Here is a 23,913-nt window from a genome sequence, read left to right as displayed (position 1 = left end):
ATGGCGGGCGCGGCGGCGGCGGGCGGCGCGGGCGGCGGCGGCAGCGCGGGGCCGGTGGCGCAGGGCCTCAAGGAGGCGCTGGTGGAGACGCTCACGGGCATCCTGTGCCCGGTGCAGGCGGTGCGCGCTGCCGCCGAGGAGCAGGTGAAGGTGCTGGAGGTGACGGAGGGTGAGTGCGGGCCGGGCCGGGCCGGGCCGGGCGGGCGGCGCCTCCTCAGGGCGCGCGGCGCGGGGCTCGGCCCGGGGGCAGCGGGCTCCGGCGTCGCGCTCGCAATTTGCACCGCCAACAGGAGCCCCCGCGCCAGGTTTAGTGCCCGGTTCCCTCTGGGGACTCCTCGGGGCCCCGGGGGATCCCTCCTGGCAGGGGACCTACGGGCGCAGCATGGGGAGCGCGCCCGGGCTGCCCGGGGCCGGGTCGGCGCCGGGGCGATGCTGAAGGGAGGGAGGAAGGAGGGAGCCGCTCCCGCTGCGGGGTCTGTGCGGGGAGGCCCGGGGCGCTGCCGCTGCTCGGAGCCCGCTGCCCCCGAGTCCCGGCGGGAGGGTCTCCCAGCGCCTCCTCTGCGCAGCAGCCTCGGGTGGCCACCTGCATCCCGGCCCGGGAACGGGGTCTAAAACAGCTCTAGGAGCGTGTGGGCCACGTGCGGGGCCGCGTCCCCTGGGAGGGGGTGTTTTGGGAGGCCTCGCCATTCCCATCCCCTACCCGGGCTCCTGCGTCCCGGCTGCTGGGCCTTGGAGCGGTGCTGCTGGAGCGGGTGGCACTGGCGCTGGATTGGGGCTGGTCTGTGACTTCAAAAGCCAGCGCTTAGGAGGGCAGGTGCCTCCGGTCCAGAGAGTGTCTCTAGTTATTCCTCTGTGCATTTGACCTTCTTATGGCTGCACTAAGCTATGCACGCACTTCTCTTGGGGGGTCCTACACTTAAAAAGTGTCCTTGATGGCTACGTTTTATTTCCCATAGGCTCCAGTTTTAGGACCCATCCCATGGGAGTGGAACTGTAGAAGCCACTGGGAGATTTCAGGTAGCCTTCGGTTACAGGACCCAGGCATTGAGGAGTGAGATGTTGCAGCCCCTGGTCCTGAGTTGTGTGTTAGTGTCTCCTCTCCATGTGGGAACAACTGGATTTTTTTTCTTTCGAGTGGGAAAAGTATTTCATGAAATACTTTCGAGTTCTCCTGCTCCAGAGTTTTGGTTCAGAAGTGCTATCAAAGGAGCTACTGGAGGCTGAAGTCAGTGATTCTGTGACATGGCAAGAGTGGGAGTCTGGAAGTGCAGGAATCTTTGTGGGGGAAAACGATTAAGTAAAATGGGCAGAAATTGAAATGAGAGAGGTTCAGGGTTCTGTTCAGGAGCATTTTTTTTTTTTCCACTGTGAGGACAATCTCACTTTGGAGCAAATTGTGCAGAGATGTTCTGCAGTTTCCATCCTTGGAGATACTCGAATCCTGACGAAAAAGCTTTGAGCAGCCTGTTAGGATCCTTCTGACCCTGCTCTGGCAAGGAGGTTGGATAAGAGACCTACCAAGTCCTCCTGCCTTAGTGGAGGAGCGTGAAGTGAAGGTGCTGTATTATCCTCTCTGTGCTTTGTTATGGAGAAGTCAAGGAAACTTTGGAGATGAAGGAATAAAATGCTTGACAACAATTATTATTGGGGTGAAGAAATGTAGATTACGTCTGCCAAAAATACTTCAGAGAAACCAAAAATCTAGTGTGATTAAGTAGAAAGAAGCCATTGAAAGTAAATGTGAGGGTCGCGATACCAACACTTTGGATGAAAAATAAATGTATGTATGTATTTATCAACCGGTGAAGGCATAAAACATAACAGTGCTTTCAAATATAGCAGCAAGCGTTTTGGAGAGTTTACTTAGCCATCGCGTGTTTGAAGTGTTAAAGATATGTTCAACAACGGCAGAAAAGCGACGTTTCTGGTGTTGCTTTTCACTTAGGTTACCGTGTTGGCAGACCCCTTGGAAGCCGACGCCTCGGAGAACCCGTATCAGGTTGAAGCATCAGTGGAAGAAGTTCCACTTGGTCAAATTACTCTAAAGAGCCGGCACGACCTGCTGCATCTCCAAGAGTACTAAAGGGGCTCGAGTATTAAATCATTGTGCTGTGAATTGTGTTATAAAACACAATGTGATTTAGGCCCCTAATAAATGTGTATGGGTAATGGTGAGGTCAGCTTTTAATAAGGCTTTGTGATAAGGAATGGAGGGAGGAGTGCTGGGGTTGTCCTAGGCTTTTGCAGCATTGGCAATGCTTCAAACTATGCCCAGAAATGGAACGAGTAGACCTGGATACATGTGATTATTGTGGCAGAATCAATGTATGTTAAATGGAAGAGCTGTTGGAAGGAGTGCTGGGGTCGCCAGAAAGCTTGAAGAAAATTCCCTTTGCTGAACTTTTGAAAGAAGCTAAACAGCTGTGGACAGCTCTTGAATTAGCAGCTGACTAAAAGCTTTGGACAAGCCTCGGTGGAAGTGACTGGTGATCTTGGTGCTGGAGGGAGGTGATTAAGGTCTCACGTGAAGCCGTGCTGGGCTCTGTGCAAGTTCCATGGCGGTGGAGGACAGCGAGCTGTGGCCGAGCTGCCCTGCGGTGTGTGGAGGGGACAGGGCGATGTTTTAGCACTATTTTTCCCCCTTTTTACATAACAAATATGAGTTTTGCAGTGACAATGTTGAGCTGTAGAAGTGTGCTGGTGATGTGCAGGGGGTCTTTCTTATGCCTGCTTTCATTATGTGTTTCCCTTTCCCCTTTTGGAAGGTAGGGCATGTATTTATATGTCTATCATTAGCTCAGCTATGCTTGATAGAAGCTAATACTGCGTAGAAGTAGGGATTCTGCACAATTCACAAATGTGCCCACACCGCATAGTCTTACAGATGATCTCTTGGCTGTATCTTGAATTACAGGGTGGTGAATGATGGGCAGGATCCTGGGCATGGGTAGCTTCAGTTGAACTCCTAGCCAGGAGTCCTAGCAGGGAGCCAGAACAGGAGACGCTCTCCTTGGGACAGAAAGCTTCATTATTCACAGCAGCAAATGTCATTGCTGCCTCCATGAAATGCTCTGGACATATTGAGCATCATGGAAAAGTTGTGATGAGAGTTCTCAAGTGAGATACCTGTGGCCAGTTTGAAGAGATTGTCTTGCTTAACCTTTCCCTCTTTGCTGAGAAACAAGGAAGATGCAGCTGTGGTTTTCAAAGGTCTTCTGAAAAATAAGTGAGCATTTTTGTTGGAGCACCTTTGTTGGACATGTTCAGGGTCATGATGGTTACTAACGGAGTTCAAATTCATGTAGCAAATAAGAATTATGGCTAAACATTAGGTTCTAACCCAATATTTCTTTTTAGTAACTCCAAACTTTCTTCCCTTCCAGTCTGCAAATGCCCTGTGTGTTCTGCCTTGCTCTGACCTGTTATGTGACCCTGCTGTGAGCAGCAGGTTGGACAAGATGACCTCCTTTCAACCTCAGTTGCTCTACGAGGTTGCGCATGAACACTGATCCCAAGGAAAACACTGTTGTTGTGTTGTTAAAGACTGTGAGGTGCAAGGGGTGGGTGGATGTTGGGTAAAAGAAGGCTAATTTCTGACCCTTCTGAAGTTCTGGATCTGGTTCTGGCGACCTCAGTGTTGTTTTAATCTGGAGCACTGGTTTGATTGACCTGGGTTGGTTGTGATGACTCCTGTGGCCTGCTCTTTGGCCAGTGCTTGCCCCCAAGCACAGACACCTCCGAGCAACCTGGAGCTGCTCATGAACCATTGCTGTATGGTCCTATCAAGCTGAACTTCAGTGGTGGTGGCTGTGGAGAGCACTGGTTCACTAAAAAGTCCTGCTTTCCTCCCTACTTGTTTAATAACCTTTTTTGTTTGGTCTGGGCTGCCTTCAGTCCTTGGAAAAGTTGTGGCTGGAGAACTAGTAGGTTGTTATCTGGTTACGGGGTAGATGAAGCTGGGTCATGAAGGGAGAGTGTTTGGGAGCAGAACTTCATGAGAGCCTCATTAATGGAGAGAAGAGGCAGAGCAGGGGTGAAGTATATTTGCTCAATGACCTACCTGTGTATCCTGTTCATTCAACATTGCTGATCATTTGCCTTACAAACTTTATTTGGGGGGGCGGGGGGCAGTCTTGATGCTTGTGGCATCGCTATAAAAGCTGTAGGCAAAAGAAGTGCTTAGGAAGAGATGCATTTGAATAGCATTTATCTACAAAGCAAATGGAGAGCTCCCAGCCAACAAAAAGAAGAAAAACGATTTTAAAAACTCCTATTTCTCCCTTTTTTTTTTTTTTTTTTTTTTTTTTTTTTTTGGAGGGGGGAAGGAAAGGTGAAGAATGGCAGAACGAAGATTCTTGGGGTGGATCATTAAACAGTTCCGCAGTGTGGGAAACATAATAGGGCACTAAAGAGCTACTCGAGGTTGATGTGAAGACACGCGGATGTGGGTGGCCTCCTGGTGAACTGGAAGGGCTTGGAAGGCAGAGCTTTTGGCCAGTGGTAGTGGTGGATTGTAGGGGTGATGGCAGGGGGGAGGCTCTGCAGTCTGGAGAGCAGAATTGAAAATTGAGAAAATCTATGAAATCCCATCTTGGAAATCTAGAGAGATGGCCTCAAACCAGCAAAACAGAACTTTGAATCAAGTGCAGAGTGCAGTGCGTATTTGGGGGCAATATGCATACATGCAGAGAATTAGATTTAAAAATTGCAAAAAGGAGTTGGAGTAATCGTGCAGTGCAGCATGGCTTTGGGTTCCATGGTGCATTTATACCTTTCAAAACTGGTTAAAACTCAGTGCAGCATTTGAGCCTGTGATCTTGCAGATTCCTGGAAGAATAACTTGCTGCAGTTAAGAGGAGAACTGTGTTGAGCACATCTTGGAATGAGGCTTGCTGGATTAAAATAGGGTTTTGTTTGGTTTTGGGGGTTCTTTTGCTTTTTGTTTTGTTTTAAACATGATCTATGAAGAGAGGTTGAAGGGATGGGTTTGTATGAAGATGGGAAGGTAAGAGGCAATTATCTCCCACTCCAGAGAAGTCTATTACAAGAGCTTGAACTTTATTATGTGTAAGGTGTGTGTGCTCTGTCCCCCTGGACAGGAAAGCAGGTGGGGGGAAGCACTTTTTTCCAGTAAAGAGTTTTGTAAAGAGCGGGGGTTCTTTGTTTTGGTGGTTTTTTTTTTTTTTTGTGTATGTGTTAAGGTGTGTGATAAGAAAAATTTATAACCACATTTGCAAAATGCTCCAATATGTTACTAAGGGAATTTTTAATGCATTTTTGCTGGGGATTGTTTAAGCACGTTTTGTCCTATCTCTGAGTGAGGTTGGACTAGATGAATTTAGGGCATACCTAGAATTAAAACCTTCCATGTGCATTTCTTCAGTGGACTAGCCTGGTAAATGAAATCTTTATTCCCAAGGCATCAGCTACCCAGAACTTAAATGTTGAAATATAAGCACATTTGTCAATACATGTGGATTTACCATAGCGGAACAGCTGCTCTTCTCATTGTTTTTCTTATTTCCTGTGCTCAACCACTAGATTTGACAAACACATTTTATTTTTACCTTTGCTACAGAACTTGCTCTGTATTAAAAGGAACCTGTGCTTTTTTTTTTTTTTTTTCCTTTTTTCCCTGAATGAAACTTTTTGCAAACTCTGGGACCCTAAATCCCAGAGTTTGTGGCTGGCCAGGTCACTTGGGTACTGGTGTGTTAGATGCTGGTGTGGTGCTTGCGTGGGAGAGGCCTTGGTGTGTCCTGAGCTGTCCTTGGGTATGTTTTAGCACAACTAGATTGTTGGTTCCAAATGACCCTATGAGTAAATGGAGGTTGTCTGAGAAGGAGATGCTGTCCACAAACCCTCCCAGTAACTCCATCCTGTGTCTTTTCCATAGGTCCCTTGTACAGGGACTTGTCTAATGATGTATAGGCTGTGTGTGTGCATATATATATATCTTTTTTTAATTAGAAAATAAATGGAGTTTGTGCAGAGAACCTGAGGGGGATTTAATGCTCATGAGTCATTTGAGAAGCTCTGCTTTGGAATTGTCGTCTTTCCACGTATGACTCATTCAGTATTATATCTTTCTCCAAAATCTTGATGAGTTTTGCTGTGTGGGAATATGAGTTGACAGCAGCATTTTTTCTTTTTTTCTTTGCAGAATTTGGTGTTCATTTAGCCGAATTGACTGTAGATCCCCAGGGAGCTCTGGCCATCCGTCAGGTGAGTTTTGCTGAAGCTGTAGAAAGTTACCTAATAATTACATTGGGTTTGTCCAGTATGTTTGCAGAGGGGATGTTGGAGGTCGTTTCCCACTGTTGCTTCTCCCTTTTCCTTCATTTTGCCCTGAGGTTGACACTTGGGACAGTGCCACAGTAGAAGCTTTACTAGATAGGTGGTGGGCATTGGCACGGAGAGATATGGCCTGTCTTTGCAATGGCTTCTTTTTTCTCTCTCTCAAAGTCTTTCTGCTTTTGAAAGGAAGGTCTAAGCTCTCTATTTCTTTAGCTACATGCAAATCCTGGTCTTCAGCATGTGCTCTTAGAGGTTTAGGAGAATAAAGCTGCCTTTTTGTGTCAGTGCAGGGTGGGCCATCGTTGCTCGTCTTTCTCCTGCAGCCGCTTTTTGTCCTCTTCACAAAGAGTTTTGCATTTTTGGCAAGCCCTGTGGCCCCCTAAAAGCAGCTTGATGGAGTGGGAGACCAAGCAAACAGGTCAGGGGTGGCGCTTGCCATGGTTGCAAGATTCCTTACGGATTTGTGACCTCTCTTCCAATACAGCTAGCGTCCGTCATTTTGAAACAATATGTGGAAACTCACTGGTGTTCTCAGTCGGAAAAATTTAGACCTCCAGAGACCACAGAAAGGGTAAGTTTTGCTTTTGTTTTGTCTACTTTGAGACATTTTATCTGAAGAATATTAACTTTTTATTTGGTTTAAAAAGTGTCAGTATCTTCCTCATCAATAGCTCGTGTATACTGAGAGAGTAGTTTCAGATAAGGCTTCTTGGTATTTTTCATTGTAAAACTCTGCCTTCACTTGCTTAAAATCACACTAGACTTCAGAAGCTTGGGCTGATTTCTGTTTAAAAAAAATAAAAAACAGACATAATGCTGAAATACTAATTCTGTTTTTTTTTTTTTTTTTTTTTTTTTTTTTTTTTTTTTAAGATTGGTACTTAAGCTATTCTCCCATGACTGATTTCAAGTTAAAGGTCTTTTTGGTTTCATTAAAAGTAGCCATCAAAAATCTGCTCTGTTCAATGGAAGTGTTTCCTAATAAGAAACAATGGCCAAAGTTTCCAGCTCTATCACTTTGGTTCTTGACCAGACCATCTTTCCATTGCCTCAAGTAGATCTTGTAAATTAAGTCCCAAAAGTGCTATGGTGTTTTTTTTTTTCTTTCTCCTATCCTTTCACGGTTGGGTGTCTAGTTCTCATTTACTAAAATCTTCCAGAGTAAGTGAACACAAACACGGGGATTTATCTCAGCTAAGCGTGGGTATCTTCCATGTAGATATTTACATCTTATCTAATTGCAGCTGCGACCTTGAAGAGGCTATTTACTCTGCTTGGCTGAATGTCTTGTATGAGAAGAGTGATGCATTACAACAACTGCGCAGTTTTTCTTAGTAAATTAAGGGTGTTCAAATTTACACTTTTTGAGGTCTCGTGGATGTAAAACTCCGGTTGAATCCGTGTCAGAACAGTTGTATGTATAAAAATAATTTTTAATGGTCATCTCATGTCATTGGGGATTTTTTTGGTAAAGAATATTTCTCTCTATAGGCAAAAGTTGCTATTAGGGAGCTTCTACCCAACGGGCTGAGAGAATCCATTAGCAAAGTGCGCTCCAGTGTTGCCTACGCAGTGTCAGCAATAGCCCATTGGGACTGGCCTGAAGCCTGGCCTGAACTTTTCAATCTCTTGATGGAGATGCTGGTCAGTGGGGATGTGAACGCAGTGCACGGAGCCATGCGAGTGCTCACAGGTACGCGTACGTAAGAGCTTTGCAAGGGTGGTGTAGGAAGTCCTTCAGGGTTTTTGTTACTTTGGAGCTGTCATTTACACTGCAAAATGAAGAAATTTGGATTAGCTTCTTTGAGTTGGGTTGGGCCCAACCCATTCTTTTTGGTTGCTGCTAAACTCCATTGTTTGATAGATGGCATGAAAGCCAAGGAAGAAGCACTGGTGTCAAATTAGATGCTAAAGGTTATGGCTCATTTTAACCCCTAACTTCCTGCCTAGTTGCAATTCTGCATGTTTTTATCCTGACCTTCAATGGTTGCCATGGGTAGGCCATACTGCAACAGTCTAGTCAAGTATGAACCAACATATTTTTAATTGTTAGAGTTATCCAAAGATCGGATTGTCCCTGTTGCTATTGCCTGTGATTTTCTTTATAGTAACTTCCTATATTTTCCCATTTTCTAGAGTTTACTCGGGAAGTGACAGACACACAGATGCCACTTGTTGCGCCTGTTATTCTTCCAGAGATGTACAAAATTTTTACAATGGCAGAGGTATGGTATTCTTTATTGAGCTAGTGCTAGATGGAATTAGGGGGTCTTTCTTGAGGAAAGAAGTGTACTAGAAGTTAGACCTGAAGAATGTTAATGGTGGCAGCTAGTGATTCCACAGAAATGTTAAAGCCAAAAAAAGACCAAAAGGGAATCAAAAAAAAAATAATAATAAATAAAACACAATAAATAAATGCAATAAATTGTGTTTCTGATGCATCTGTAAATTATTTTTTTTTCTAGGTGTATGGTATACGCACAAGGTCGCGTGCAGTGGAGATTTTTACCACCTGTGCCCATATGATCTGTAACATGGAGGAACTGGAAAAGGCAAGAGTTTGACTTACCCTACAACATTCACTGAATTCAAATTGAGTGGAGGACTATGAAAATTAAACATATTGGAGAATTTGGTACTCCATAAACAATAATTCTGCGATAGATGGTCTAATTAAATACATGCAAAAAGGTCAAGTCCCTCCTTTATGTGCACGTCTTGATCCTATGACTTGGTCTTTCTCAACAGATGTTCTTTTAACATGTCAGATCAGGGGATGCCACTGTGGGGAAGAGTCAATGTATGATCTCCTTCTAGGAATCTGTTATACTTGTCACACATGACAACCAGAAGCTGTGTCCTAAAATACTTGCTAGACCTTGGCAGTCTGGGTTGTGACGGGCAGCTTTCTGGCCCTTGGATTAGGCATCACTTACAAGGTCCTGTTTTTTAATTGATTGCTTTAGCATTTATGTCTGCAGTGTTATTCTTGAACAAGCAGTGGGGAAAAATATAGAATAGTCAATTAAGAAAAAAAATCACTAAGCAATTAAGCAGCCTTAAATGCTTATAGGTCCCCTGCCTATCTGAAGAGATCACGGTGTTTTTTTGTACGGCCTCTGGCAGGTAAATTTCTTGACTCTCTCCAGACACCAGAGAGCTTTAGCTTTAGGGAGTTGTGGGTGGGAATGGACAAGTCTCTTAATTTTAAGTCTATGCTGAAGGGATATATTTACTCTTCCTGTTTGCACATGAATTGAGTGCAGTGTTTTAGAATGTTCCAGTAGTCGCATGGTATCTGTACTGCACCGAGCAAGTCATTTGGGTGATAATATCGTGAAAATGATAGTAGATTCCAAAAGACAGCATGTAGTAGACTCCACTGTTTTATTCTGGAGGCCAGACAGATGTGTCTTTTGGCCTGTATACAAAACTTTCTGGCTTTTCCTAACTCGAATTTCAATAATTAACCCTTGTATAAAGCATTAAGTTGATATTTCATAGGTGGGTTAGGCATACAACTTAGCTGTTTTATGTATGGAGTTATGATGAATAGTCTCAGTAAACATATTTTTTTCCATTAATAATTGCTGTGCTAAATACTGCTTAAGAAGTATCTTAGTGTCTGGAAAAAAGAATGAATAGAAAAAAGAATTATAGGAAGAATCGTTGCAGTAATTCTCAGGCTGATTGGTGATACTTGGGTCACAAAGAGCTTGTCTGACTTTGAGGAGGGTGGCTGAAACTCTCCTGACCAAATTGCTTGGATCTCTATGCAGAGCGATATCCAAAACTGGTATTTCATGTGACGTTGCAAAGTTCTGCAGTTCTGGTGCAAAGTTCTGCAGTTCTTGTGCGCCTCAGTTTTGATTTGCAGCAGCAAAGTGCAGTTCTCTCTGCTGCTAGTGTTTCACTTGTCCAGTGTGTGAGTTTATCCATTTGTGTATCTAGAATTCACCTGTGCTTGCGTTGACTGTTACCAGGGTGCAGCCAAAGTCCTGATTTTTCCTGTGGTGCAGCAGTTCACGGAGGCGTTTGTTCAGGCCCTGCAAATGCCTGATGGGCCTACGTCGGACAGTGGATTTAAGATGGAGGTCTTGAAGGTAAGTCAGTTAAGACTCTCTCCATAAAGAAATGATTTAATATCAGCATGCAGTCAGCTGAACAGCTATGCTGGAAAAGAGAGCAAAGTGAGTGCCTGTTGTCTTACTGGTTGTGTTGAGTTGCAAAGTTTCTTGGCTTTCAGTGCCATACAACACTGAAATAAATCATTCTGTACTGAAGATATCTATGATGAGATCCACAGGGGTATCTTTGTCGCTTGCTGATTTGAGGAATTTTAGATATGTCTTGTCTGGACACAGTACTTGGTAGTTCAGTATCTGTCCCTTAAAGATGAAGCAGGCTTCTGCTTTATATGAAGCAGAAGTGAAACTTTACAAGCTTCTTTTTTAAGCTTTGTAGGTTTTTTTTTTTTTTTTTTTTTTTTTTCCAGAATTTGCTTGTTACTAGGTAATTGTCTCTGCAAATTAAGGATCAAGAGTCCTTGTGTTCTCCCACTTTCCTTACAAAGGAAAGAAGATTGGATTGCAGAGCATTACCCATGCAGCCAAATAGCTGTGACAGAGTGCTAGTGTAGGTAAGGTCTTCTTTTCAATAGCTAGAAAAATAACAGAATTCTGGTCTGGGTTATCTGCAACATAGGAAAGAAAGTGAAACGAGCACAAAAACACGAGTTGAGGGGAGAAAAAAAAATCCTAACCCTGGAACATGTTTATAAATGAGGGATCTGGAAGAAGTGACTTGTAGTGTTGGGGCTTATGGAAATGGGCCCCTGAGGCCCATTCAGGCCTGTTTCCTGGGAGAAAAGGATAACGCAGTGTACTTGGACAAGCATCAGACACTTGTCACAGCAGCTAGCAGCATCACCGTGCACATACGTGCTGGGAGCTGCAGAAGGATGCTGTCATACCATGAACTTTCACTTTAACTGTAGACCAGCTCTTCTGTAAATGTTACATCCACATAATCTGCAGCAAGCTGAAGCCTTTTTTGTTACCTATATAACTGTCATTACTTAAACTCTTTATACCTGTGTGGACACGAAGTACATAGCAATAGTCTTTTGAAAGATGTCAGAGGCTCAGGAAATATTAGAGGAACAGTGATCGTGTTCTTGCTCCCTACCTTAATTGCCAGCACCTGCTTTTGGGCACTACTGGATAGGAGCACAATGCAGGAAAGGATGTTGGTCTGAATGCACTGTTCGTATGCTGTACGATGGTTAAATCCACTTGGTTTTTGTTGCCTTTACTATTAAATTTAGGACACCTCATGGTGACAAGTGGCTTTTGGGACAGTGGAGCCTCCTGCCTGTTGGCTGAAGGCAAGTCATGATTTCTTCTCTTGGAGCTCCTAAGCTAATGATAGCAGTTTTCTAAAGAAAAATAGATTCAGGTGAAAGAAATCGCCTTCCCTGCCAGGAAGGTGTATTTCATAGTCATTTTAACAGAAGCGAGAGGCCTCATGGGGTTTATATAAGCCAGTTCCCCAGATGAGATCATTGCAGGCCCCCTTGTAATGCTGATGCAGTGAGGGAGAGTGTCACTAAGATTTTTTTGACAGTAAATTTTCAACCAGATGTGAACCCAGCTCCTTTTTATTTCTTAATGGAGTGTTGGGGGCAGAAAAGGACAGGAAGATATATAGACTTTTTTCTTCCCTTCTGTCTCTTCAGAGAACCATTTTCCAAGGTGAATAGATTTCTCAGTGGAAATCAGAAGGAGCCCTGATCTAAAATGAGCTGTCTTACTTCCCATGTAAAAATATTATGTGGGGCTGTGTTGAAAGCCTCCCTGAGTCATACTGCAGCGTATGCCTGTGCCTGATCCGCTCAGACAGTTTCCCCGTTGAAGAAAGTAATTAGGTTGAATCACATCATAGTGAACCACTGGTTATTAATTCATTCCAGAATCTTTCCAAGTGTAGTCACAAGTCTAGAAAAAGTTAGCAGAAGTCACTGCCTTGGGACCTCGTAGGAGATTTGGAGGGCTGGCGGCCCCTCAACGGACCGGCCGTATGAACCAGCCTCTCCCGCGTAGCCGAGTGCGTCGTTACTGGGTCTCTGCTTGGGGGAACGGCGGCAATTAGGTTAATTCAGGCACTTCTGACACGTGCTGTAGTCAAGGAGAACTGCGGCAGCACAGATCCAACCTGGCTGGTTTAGCTTTTCAGTGCTTTTCAGGCATTATAGGACCAACCTGTCAGGCATGCTTAAGGCAGTGATAGCTCTTCTTTAAACCTCCTCCCTAAAAGGTGCTTGCGAAGAGGCCGTGTGTCTGGAGCCTTAATGGTGACTTTGCTTTATCCCATGACAAAGTTTCTCACAGGCTTTGAAGCAGGGCCCTCCAACCTTCATGACTTTGCAGCACCTTTAATAAAATGTTGTCTGATCTGTTTTGGTTTTGCACTAGACTAAAACTCATTCAAAACTCATTCAGTGCTAGTTGGAGACTGTAGAAAGCTTAAGATAACTTTGGCTTTTTAACAAGTCAGTTCTTGGTGAGTTAGCTGTCATCCTTTTCCTCTGTATGTTAGCGCTTGCTGTAGTATATATGTCAAATTACAAATATTTCAAATACAGATCAGATTCTCAAATTTTAGCACAAAAAATATATCAGACCACGAAGACTGGAAACAGAATACCACTAGTGTAATTCATTGTCTTGTTTGGTAATTTAGCATGAATTGAATTGAACTCTCCAAGACTGAATTGCAACTAAATGGATTCTTGAGTCCTAATGTAGTTAAACAAGCCACTGCTGATTGCTTTGAGAGGAAGTATTGTGATTAAACATGACAGCTAATAGAGTTAAGGTAGGTTTCATGACATGGGCGCAAAGCTATGATATGCTTAATATGCAGCAATTCCATCAAAAGTGGCAGTTAACCATCAGTCTGAAATATTTGAGAGCCTTGCTGCTTTGCTTAGGTGTAAATCTGCTCTTTGAACACTTACACGTGGGTGATTTTATATATATATATATATATATATATATGTATATATAAAACACTTCTATTACTTCTGTTTGATAACTAGCTATGAAAATCAATCCTGTGCTCGTGTGAAAGGCTAGGTGGGATCCAGTGTCTTAAGGGTAAGTTTATTTAGCTCATGAGCAAAGGACAACACCTGCACTCTTACTCAACGCTTGGCTTGAGCGTGTTCTCTGGATCCTCAATAGTGCACATTTTAAGCCATTTATCCATGAGTTTGGAGATTCCTTCTCTATGGTGTGCTGGATGCTGTCTAAAGTCCTAAGGTGGAACACCAAAAGGCTTTGTCAGAGCTTTTAAAGGGGCTTTTGGGTAGTGCTGAGCATTTAGTTGAAATGTGGCCGGCTGTTGGCTTGCAGAGGAGCTGGAGAGAGTGAAGAAGCTGTTTTACTGCTTCCTCGGTGGTGATTTTAATGAGCCTGTGCGGTGACTCAGGCTCCAAGTAGGGATGCAGCCTTTTACTGTTGAACTTAGCCATTAAATATCTTGCTTGGGAAGTAACTTGGCTTTGCCCTTCAGAAGGATGGATGTGGGTTCTGTGGAGTATTTAAGAGGTGGTGGAGTGGTCCATGCAGGTTGGCAGAGGAGGATATCTGGAAAGCAGTTCTTGCAACTCAAGCAAGCACAGAGAAGCAAAACGAGAGGCCGGAATTGAAGTATGACATTAGACAGGAGAGAGTACTTCTGATGACCTGTGCTGGAGAAAAATGGTGAACTTGCAGGTGGCTTCTTTTCTTGCTCAACCTGTAGGGCTATTGAATTGTTGAGCTCTGCTACCCCCCCAGCTCTGCTTCCCCCTGGTTTGCAGGGTGTACAGCTTAGGAGGAATTTGCAAGGGGGTTCATAAGTGGTGGCATGGGAAGCAAGCCTCTTTAGCTGCTATTTTGGCCATCATTGGCATGTGGAATTTGCATCATTCCTGCAGGTAATTCCTATCCTCTGTCAGCACCTTTAGAAACTAAAGTTTTTGTTTTCTAGAGGCTGATTCTGTCAGCTGCAAAGGAGAGGAGGAGAAGGACGAGATCTTTCTTTCCTTGGTTGCCACAAGAACTGGGGTGTCTCAGTTGTTCATGAAACTGCAGCCTGTGATGAGTGTTTTGTTGTAGTGTTCTGCTTCCAACTGATGCTCTTTCTTTCCTTTTTTTCCTCTTTTTCTCCAGGCTGTGACAGCATTAGTAAAAAACTACCCGAAGCACATGGTTTCCTCAATGCAGCAGATCCTGCCCATCGTTTGGAACACCCTTACGGAAAGCGCAGCCTTATATCCTTTGCAGCGAGTGGTTTAAACTAGAACAGAAGGGCACACACTCTGTTCTTTCCCATACACAGTAAGCAACCAACCATGGCTAAAGAGCACTGTGCAGAGAGTAATTCACAGTAACAGAATTGGAATCTGTTGTGTACCTTTAATGGATATTTCTGTTACCTCAGTAGGTTCAAGAATGTTTCTTTTTTTGTTGTTTAAAAGTCTTCGATGATCATTAACATCAACACGCATACTGGCTTTAGATTTGTGTCCACTCTCTGCATTATTTCTCATAACTTTTTAGTGAAGAATGTTCTCCTAAAGGTATAGAGATGTGGTTTAAAGACTTCAGGTAAAAGATTAATCTCCAGTATTCCTTGCTACAGCAGTACTAATGGTGGTGACCCTTGCTGCTGAAGCTGCATTTGATTTGCCTTTTGAATTTACATTAAAGCTCAGTCTGCTGTGTTAAAAAGATGCTGCCTTGGTAGTTCTCCCAGTACGTGCAAACTGACAAGTCAAATCTTTACACGTATAATTAATTCAAAGGTAGCTATCCTTAGCTCTAAGGTAGCTTTCATTAGCTTTTTGCAGTATATTAGAATAACAAACTCTCTTGCAGCTTTTTCTGAAATCTTTTGGTATAAACACCAGAAATGGCTGCTGTGTTACAATAACAGCATGAAGTTGGACACATTATTTTCTGTACAACTTAATCGGATTTGCTGATTTCCTAGAGATTCATATCTCTCCCTTTCATAACAAGATACAACATAATCTTTCAGTTCTGATTTGTGCTATGTATTGCATGGTATGTTCTTGTAGCTTAAAAATGGTTATGGAAACTATGAAATTAGCATTAGTCAGACATCAAGGATGGGAGCTGGGAACACTTAGGCAGGAGCTTCATTTTCTCATAGAAAGAAGGAGTTTGAGCGTATCCCTTCTCACGGAGTTTTAATACAGATGAAGCTTTGGTTTGCCCTTCTTGAAGGGCTTGGCTTAAATGAATCGATCTCTAAAGGATGTACTGAAGTGTGGTTGCTGCTTTCTGAAGCTCAGCAGTGGCCAGAATGGGAGAGTCTTGTAGTGTGTCTTCCACTTGAAACTCTGTTGTAAAGTAAAAGTTTCTAAAGAAACTTGCAGGAATTTGAAGATTAGAAAATATTAATTTCTGAATCTATGCGGCTGCCTAAAAATGCCTGATTTTACTTAACTCCATCTACTTATGTGAGAACAGAAGTAAATTACACAGAAGAGGTGGAGGACCCTGTGGATTCGGATGGTAAGGACTTGTCAAACTGCACTTCTGACTCCTGTTATAAATAGGAGTGGAAGAGAAGCTTATCTAAATATTAATGTTGTCAAAACAGTGACAGAAACACTGTAGGAATTCATGCTTAATAGTACATTTATGGTGTTAGAACAGTATTACCTTTTTTTTTGCACATTTCATGTGACTGTGATCATTGGAGCTGTTAAACTTTACAGTTTCTAACAAATCTGGGATTTCTGCAACAATCTTGAGGTGAGAGTAATGGGACGAAACAAAGCTGAACAGGTTTTAGGTTGGGCTTGATTGATTTAAATTAGGAGTGTGTGATGATGGGAAGAAGACAGAAGGGGTTGATGTCTGTGAGAAGAAATATCATCCTGTCTGACATGCTAACAGTTTGTGATTATATTTGACACTTATACCTTTCTGCTGTCATACTCAGCTGTGTTGTTCTCACTTAAATTCTTCATTCAGGTGAAGTATTGGGCTTTGAAAATCTGGTGTTCAGCATATTTGAATTTGTTCATGCCTTGCTGGAAAACAACAAATTTAAGAGCACGGTGAAGAAGGCCTTGCCAGAGCTGATCTATTACATCCTGCTTTACATGCAGATCACAGAGGAGCAGGTGAGCACGTTTGCTTAGTGTAGGAAGCAAATGAGAGATTTAAAATACCTTAATGTTGTAGGTAGCATTTTGGTGGATGGAAGCTGCTGTAATGTAATAGGCTATTTTGTCGCTCTGCTGTGCCTGGAATTAGGGCAATTGCCACAAAATGTTTCCCTCTGATAATGTGGATAGTAGATGAAGAATTATTCTGTGAAAATGGGGATTATGGTGCCGAGAGGGGTAACTGGGTTCATTTGATAGTGAGGAGAGTGCTCTCAGGGTGGTACAACTCACTGAAATTCTGCATGCCTCCTGGCCTCCCAAACCAGACAGCTGTCTCCAGTTTCTCTTGTTTAGGTAGCCATGCATAAAAAGAGGCACTCTGTTTAAGATTCAGCTGCTTCTCCCATTCCTCATCTATAAGTAAAGTCTTCTGTGCAGCGATGATTCCAGGTCAGTCAGTCAGCCCTGTCAAATTCTCATCTCGAATGAGGAAGCAAAAGAACAAGATGAATTTAGAACAAGAAGGGGCCTCTTCTTTTTAAGCCTTTCCTCTCATTACCCTAAATACAAGGTTGAGATTTATAGGAAGAAAGAGAAGTACTAACTAGCACAGTCCCCATTGGCTTCAGCTCAAATGTTTCCTTCTAATGCCTGAGCTTGTTGGCAGTGTAAAGGGGAGGGAGGCCTCAGTCTAACTATGCTCTTCCCCTCCCATGAAGAGTGCAACAGAAAGCACTATTCAGTCTGCATGCTCTGCTCGGTCTTTTTTAGGTGCTTTATTTTGTGAAGTATGAACTGGAATATGCCTTAAAAAAAAAAAAAAAAAAAAAAAGGAGGGGGGAAGGCAATTGAAGAAGCCTTTGAGGACATTGTAAGGAAAAGAAAATTTTGAAAGCAGTGTTGCAGCACTGAGATTACTGCCCTTTTTGCTCTTTCAGATCAAAGTTTGGACTGCAAATCCACAACAGTTTGTGGAGGATGAGGATGATGATACCTTTTCTTATACCGTGAGGATTGCTGCACAGGATCTGTTGCTGGTATGAAAAGTGTTCCACACTTAGAAGCAACCAAAATACACACAAGAACTCAATGCAAGTAAAAAAAGAAGAGTAGTTGTGACCTGTACTCATAGTCTTTAGATATTTAACTTCAGGTGGGGCAGTTAGTGAAAAGAGCAGCTTTCAAAGGTCTTTACAAATAAGCATTATCACTTCCTTCCGCACAGGCTGTGGCTGCTGATTTCCAAAATGAGAGCGCAACCGCTTTGGCTGCAGCAGCTACGAGACACTTGCAAGAAGCTGAGCAGGCTAAAAACAGTGGTGCTGAGCACTGGTAAGGAGATGGGGCAGCAGACGAGGCGCTGGTGGCTAGGCAGGCTCTTCCACAGCACTGGCTGCGAGTTAATCAGTTTTTCATGATGTTACTACTGACAGACACAAAGATAAAATTTGAGAGCTTTTGATCCAAAGAAGAAGAAAAGGAAGTGCAGCAGTTCTCAATCCATATGCAGAATTCTTCCTATGGAATATTTTCAGCGTTTTTTAGCACCAACTAGCTGTCCGCAGGCTCCCTCCCTCCTGACAGTCCCTGAAAACGTGTCATTGAAAACTATAGTTAAAACCATATGTGACCTGAAGATAAATTGCCTGCCGAGCAGTTAATTAAACTCAAAATTTCAGGCATATTTTATACTTGATGTAAAGAAGAGATTTGGGTGCTGTTTGCAGATGTATGTGTTCAGTTTTAAAACTTCAGATGCAGTTTCTAATGTTATGGGGTATAGAGAGAGTACTGAATTTAAGGAAAACCCAGTTGCTGTTCCATTACTTCACTATGGATTTCACAATCAGTTAGTTCAGTGTCTGTGCTTATTTTGAATACTGGTGTCAGATTAGCTACTCTTACAAAGAGCAATACCTGAAAGTCTGAGAGATCAGACTCTATATGTGCTCTCCCTTCCTGCAAAAATACACTGTTAATCTCTTTGGTATCTCTGGTATTCTTTAAATTTGGTAAATTTAAAGTATGTTCACTTTGCATCAAGAAAGATTTCTGGTGGACTTCTACTTCACAAATAAAACCAAGGGGAACTGTTATTTTCCCCAAATGCTATTTCATCATAGTTATCAAAGTGTATTGCAAAATAGAAATTTTAAAATCATTTATGTACTGATATCGCAGTGCTTCTGAGTATAAAATAATCAAGCAAAGCACAGCTGGAAATCTGAGCCTTCACACTAGATTCTCATGGTATATTCTCATTTTGATTTTATTATGCAAACAAAAAGCATTACAAGTATTAGTGTTTACTGAACCATTATTTTAGAATATGATTGAGAAAGCTGCCTATCTATGGTGAGTCTCCAAGCTCTCCATCCTGGAGGTTTTTGAGTATTCATTTCCTTCAAGGCCAGTTCAGATACTCTGGGGATCAAGATGATCATTGTGGTAGCTTAGACCAGAAAATCTTAATTATTTCAGTTTATGGAGGTGATGGTGATGAGAAAAAAAGGTTTTTGAATTCTTCTGCAGGTGGAAGATTCACGAAGCTTGTATGCTGGCCCTGGGCTCTGTGAAATCTATTATTACAGACAGTGTGAAGAATGGTAGGATACACTTCGATATGCACGGCTTCCTGACCAACGTCGTCCTTGCAGACCTAAACCTTTCAGGTATGTTGGTCCTTGCTATCACTCGGAGCAACTACTAAGCACCAGATGCTTGGAAATCTCTTAAAATGGAAGTGTGGGATGTACTGGGATGCTGCATGCGTGTGGCATCCTGAAATGCAACTGAGTGTTGTACAGAGCTCCTGGAGTCAGTATAGATACTTCTTAGAGAACCTCCATTCTGTGTTTACTGGTGGCAATCAACCAAATGAAATATTTGCTGCTCTTAGTACTTATGTAGAAGAAAAAAAAAATCCTCTGTTGCTATGTGTCTTGCTTGCAGGTTTTGGTATTTTTGTCTTAGATTTTTTTTTTTTTTTAAAAAAGTATGTGCAGGGCTATAAATATTGGCAGTGAGATGATGAGAGATAGTAAGCATTGCAAATTTGAGGGTAGCCTAAATAGGTACAGATAGTTAAGTCTGGAGAGGTAGGAGGGTAGGGATGATAAAGATGCCTCAGAGCATAAGTGTAGAACAGGTGATTTACTCTGTTGCTCTTGCTCTTTTTTTTAAGCATTTGCTACTTGCTGCTGTTGGAGTGAACAAAACAATATATTGACCCAGGTTAATAAGAATTACTGAAAAAAAATTCATTCTCTTCTTTTTACTTCTCTTCCAATGACCAGGAAAATATATACTGATTCAAATGCAACTGACACATGACTTTAAAAAATATATATGTATATATTTTTTAATAATTATGAAGATCTGGATGTTCTTTGTGAACAGAAAATCTTTGTGCTCTCTCATACTAGTCTTCTGTTTCTATTTTCTTAATGGGATGACAAAGTTGTGGATAAAAAATATGGAAGCAGCTAAGTTTCAAAATCATTAAAACTTATTCTGAAATGATTTTAACTTCTTGTTTGTTTGTTTCAGTTTCCCCTTTTCTCCTGGGTCGTGCTCTTTGGGCTGCCAGTCGCTTCACTGTAGCTATGTCTCCAGAACTAATCCAGCAGTTCCTGCAAGCTACCGTCAGTGGTCTGCACGAGACCCAGCCTCCTTCTGTGCGAATCTCCGCAGTCAGAGCCATCTGGGGGTAAGTGCACACTAGAATATCCCAAAGCCCTAAGGATAGACAATGTCATTGACACTTAAAACTGGTATTTCCAGAGCATTTCTGCCCCAAGTCCACCTGTCTTGTTTACCTTGAAAGGATAATTAATAAATAAGGGCTGACACTTAAATAATTCTGAAATGGTTTTGTCCTCCCCTGTAGAACCTGTTAGTTAAACGTTTAGCGAGCAGTGATTCTCTCACTTGGATCACATTCTTCTTTCTAAAAGTTTTTCAAGTTTTCTCCATTGATGGCAGATCTCAAGAAAAAGTTTTTACTAAGATGAGGTGAAAGCTGGTAATATTTGACTCACCTCTGCCATCTAGAAATGGAATGGGGAGAAAGGATCACTGGGCTGTTTAGAGATCAAGGAAGTAGTAGATTAAAGGGAGGAAAGAACCTTAAAGCAATGAATGTAGGAAAGAAAAATGGTTGGGGTGAAGTAACTTTTTATAAAGCCTCTGTTAGTAGTATGAATCCCTTTTAATACATACTGTATGCATTTTTGTATCATGAATTTCTTGTCTAGCTACTGTGACCAGTTGAAGATCTCTGAGAGCACCCATGTGTTGCAGCCTTTCCTTCCTAGCATTCTTGATGGGCTCATCCACTTGGCAACTCAGTTCAGTTCAGAGGTGCTAAACCTGGTGATGGAGACGCTCTGTATTGTCTGTACAGTAGACCCAGCGTTTACTGCAAGCGTGGAGAACAAAATCTGCCCCTTCACAATTGCAATCTTTCTGAAATACAGTAATGGTATGCATTCGAATTGCGCTTTCCAAGTACAGTTGTTCTAGCTAATGAATCCTGGTCAAGTTTATCATTGCATTTAAGAGCATGCTGAAAACTTAATAAATAACCAAATGAATATTGATTCATATGGTAAAGTTAGAAGGGAAATTTGCTGCTTTGCTTATTTGAAACAGCGGTAGCAAAAGTTGAGATGCGTTTGTTAGCGTGTTTTAGTACATGGTGCTTTCTCTCTCCAGATCCAGTTGTTGCTTCTCTTGCCCAAGATATCTTTAAGGAGCTAGCTCAGATAGAAGCCTGCCAGGGTCCAATGCAGATGAGGCTAATACCAACTCTCGTCAGCATCATGCAGGCCCCTGCTGACAAGATTCCTGCAGGGCTTTGTGCAGTAAGTGCTATAGTGGTATATGCTCTTAGCTGGAGATGATTCCCTGTCCTTCAACACGTAGGGTGACTGGCATGCAAGGAACAGAAAGGTCTACTGCTGTGGGACAGTGACCTCGGTGCTTGTGAGAGGTTTCTTTGTGGAGAGAAGACAGCCTGCAGGTGTGGGGGGATGCTCCCAAAAGTTCACTTTAAATCCCGCTCCTGTGGACTGCTGGCTGTCTCTGCAGGGTATCCTTAGTCATTTTGCTTTTGACATAATTGTCAAAGTTGTCACAAGTGACATTTTCTCCTTTTTGGTGTAATGTTTACCAGCAGAGAACTTGACGGTAATTCCTTGCACTGTTTTTCCTGAGACTTTAGAGTATTGCATGTGTATAAATTGCCATAGATAAATTATACAGGTTTATGCTTTCTATAAAAAGTCCATTTATAAAAGGTTAAACCTTGACTGGGTAGAAAATGCAATTTAGGGCATCTTTATCCATATACTAATAATCTGTGTATGACTATAACAGTCACCTAGTAGGTAATTAAATTGGTATAAACTAAATAGAACAGATCAGCAACTAGCTGTACTGGCTCATCATTTCTCAGGCTGTACTGATCAGCAGTCATTTGGACGCTATTCATCACTGTGGGACTGTGTGCCACGTTAAGTGTGCTGCTTTTAATATCCAAACAGCTTTGAAATTACACAGCCTGCTGCATCTTGTATCCATGTCAAACATCGTGGCTTTTATGACTCCAAGATGTGCTGCTAAAAATATTCTAGTATGTAAAATTGGGATGTGATGTCAGTACTGGGTCACATCCTTCCACCTTTGATGCTTGCAGCAGTGATGGGAAGTGCTGGCTTAGCACCCTAATAACAGTGCTTTTCTTTGCTTTCTCCTTTCAGACCTCTATTGATATATTGACCACAGTTGTGAGAAATACAAAACCTCCTCTGTCCCAGCTCCTGATCTGCCAAGCATTCCCTGCAGTGGCTCAGTGCAGCTTGAACACAGATGACAATGCTACTATGCAGGTAATAATGTGGGTAGCAGCAAGGCTTGCAGGGCCATGAGAGTCCAAGATAGGTGACCATGTCACACACTTGGTACTGTTGGCTTTACTTGCCTGTAGCTGTGTTGGCAAACTCCCCACGAGTGTCTACCACTTCTAGCTTATCATTAAAGCATTGCTGTTCCAGGACTGCAGTGACTTTTGCTGATCATTCCTTAGTTTGGAGGATCAGAGTGGATTAGACCAGCAGCCTTGGTCTCTGTTTCAGGCTTCTGGATCGCTCATAATTAATGTTTTCATGGCACCTACTAGTGGCAGAGACTCTATGCAGAAATAATCTCAGGCATGGGCTGAGCAAAGGACTCTGGGCTGTGTTTTGCTTCTAGCAGTGTTTTTGGTTGTTTTCTTGTTTGCTTTGTTTTCTTTTTTTCTGGTGGGAAAAGATGGGAAGGAAAAGATTTCCCCCCACCTCCATTTTGCCATCACAATGAAGGGAAGAGGCAGAAATAAAAGCTGTCCTGATGTCTTAGCTAGAAAGGAGTGTTGAGTGCAGGCATCTGGCTTTTGGAATGTGGTTCCCTTGGAATCAAGCTTCCTAGTCCAGTCTGTTTCTGAAATAAATGCTTCTTTGCTTGTTCCGTGACCAACTCTTTTTTTTATTTTTATTTTTTTTTTCCCTCCGTTCCCTCTACTAAAGTTCCTTTTGGCTGATTTGAATATGGGATGGGAAGGGAGCAAGGATACATTTCAAGTGGTAGTACTGCATGTCTGAGCTTGTTGGTGGTCTGTCCTTACCAAGTGATGTCTTAGAATATTTGGTGGGAAGGGAAAGGTGGGACCTGAAGCTAAAACCTCCGGGTGATTTCTCTTCTCAGGTACTACCCATGTTATATTAAAAAAAAAAAAAAAAAAAAAGTCAATTAATTTCCTTACCTAGAGAGTCCAGCTGCCCTTTACCATGTGAATGCAGGCAATAGAAATGGCTTTCCTTAAATAACATACCAGTAAGAATAAGTTGGAGACTGGTAAGAGTAAGCTGGAGACCAGCATGCTTATTGCTGTGCTTTATCTTTGTTTTAAGATGACACAAAAATTGCAGGCTGGCTGCTGGGTCATTTTTCCTGCTGCGCAAGTTCAAACAATCCTTTTACTACACGTGAAGAACCTGAATGCCACTAGTTTTGCCCATCGTTTTCATTTGTGTAAGGGGTTTCTTTTAGTATGGTAGTAGGAGAAAGAGAGGGGAAGTCTAACACGGTGATTTTCTCCTTAGAACGGCGGTGAGTGTCTGCGTGCGTACGTCTCGGTGGCGCTGGAGCAAATCGCGCAGTGGCACGATGAGCAAGGCCACAACGGCTTGTGGTATGTGATGCAGGTGGTGAGCCAGCTGCTAGATCCAAGGACCTCGGAATTCACTGCTGCCTTTGTGGGCAGACTAGTCTCCACATTGATTTCCAAAGCTGGAAGTGAGCTGGGAGAGAATCTGGACCAGATCCTGAGAGCAATCTTGAGCAAAATGCAACAAGCAGAGACACTCAGCGTAATGCAGGTGAGAAGG

At 42.7% G+C, this 23,913-nt stretch overlaps 1 protein-coding gene across 1 annotated transcript in view; it reads left to right on the top strand.

Annotated features, from left to right (window-relative positions):
- Window positions 1-23,913, top strand: part of IPO9 (importin 9) — a 32,136-nt gene continuing 8,223 nt past the window's right edge. Inside the window, exons 1-18 of the mRNA XM_088534504.1 lie at window positions 1-169; window positions 6,164-6,225; window positions 6,782-6,868; window positions 7,789-7,990; window positions 8,434-8,522; window positions 8,763-8,849; window positions 10,281-10,400; window positions 14,514-14,614; window positions 15,826-15,884; window positions 16,350-16,501; window positions 17,425-17,523; window positions 17,712-17,818; window positions 19,019-19,158; window positions 20,036-20,195; window positions 20,743-20,969; window positions 21,203-21,351; window positions 22,249-22,377; window positions 23,629-23,904. Coding sequence (XP_088390630.1) covers window positions 1-169; window positions 6,164-6,225; window positions 6,782-6,868; window positions 7,789-7,990; window positions 8,434-8,522; window positions 8,763-8,849; window positions 10,281-10,400; window positions 14,514-14,614; window positions 15,826-15,884; window positions 16,350-16,501; window positions 17,425-17,523; window positions 17,712-17,818; window positions 19,019-19,158; window positions 20,036-20,195; window positions 20,743-20,969; window positions 21,203-21,351; window positions 22,249-22,377; window positions 23,629-23,904 — 2,415 coding nt within the window. The remainder of the gene's footprint in view (window positions 170-6,163; window positions 6,226-6,781; window positions 6,869-7,788; window positions 7,991-8,433; window positions 8,523-8,762; window positions 8,850-10,280; window positions 10,401-14,513; window positions 14,615-15,825; window positions 15,885-16,349; window positions 16,502-17,424; window positions 17,524-17,711; window positions 17,819-19,018; window positions 19,159-20,035; window positions 20,196-20,742; window positions 20,970-21,202; window positions 21,352-22,248; window positions 22,378-23,628; window positions 23,905-23,913) is intronic.

This window comes from Tinamus guttatus, unplaced genomic scaffold (genome assembly GCF_059628265.1).
Source record: "Tinamus guttatus ecotype Peru unplaced genomic scaffold, ASM5962826v1 Tinamus_guttatus_pri_ptg000563l, whole genome shotgun sequence".
NCBI lineage: Eukaryota > Metazoa > Chordata > Aves > Tinamiformes > Tinamidae > Tinamus > Tinamus guttatus.
Note: the sequence above shows the minus strand (reverse complement) of the source record. Positions and strands in the feature narration are given on the sequence as shown.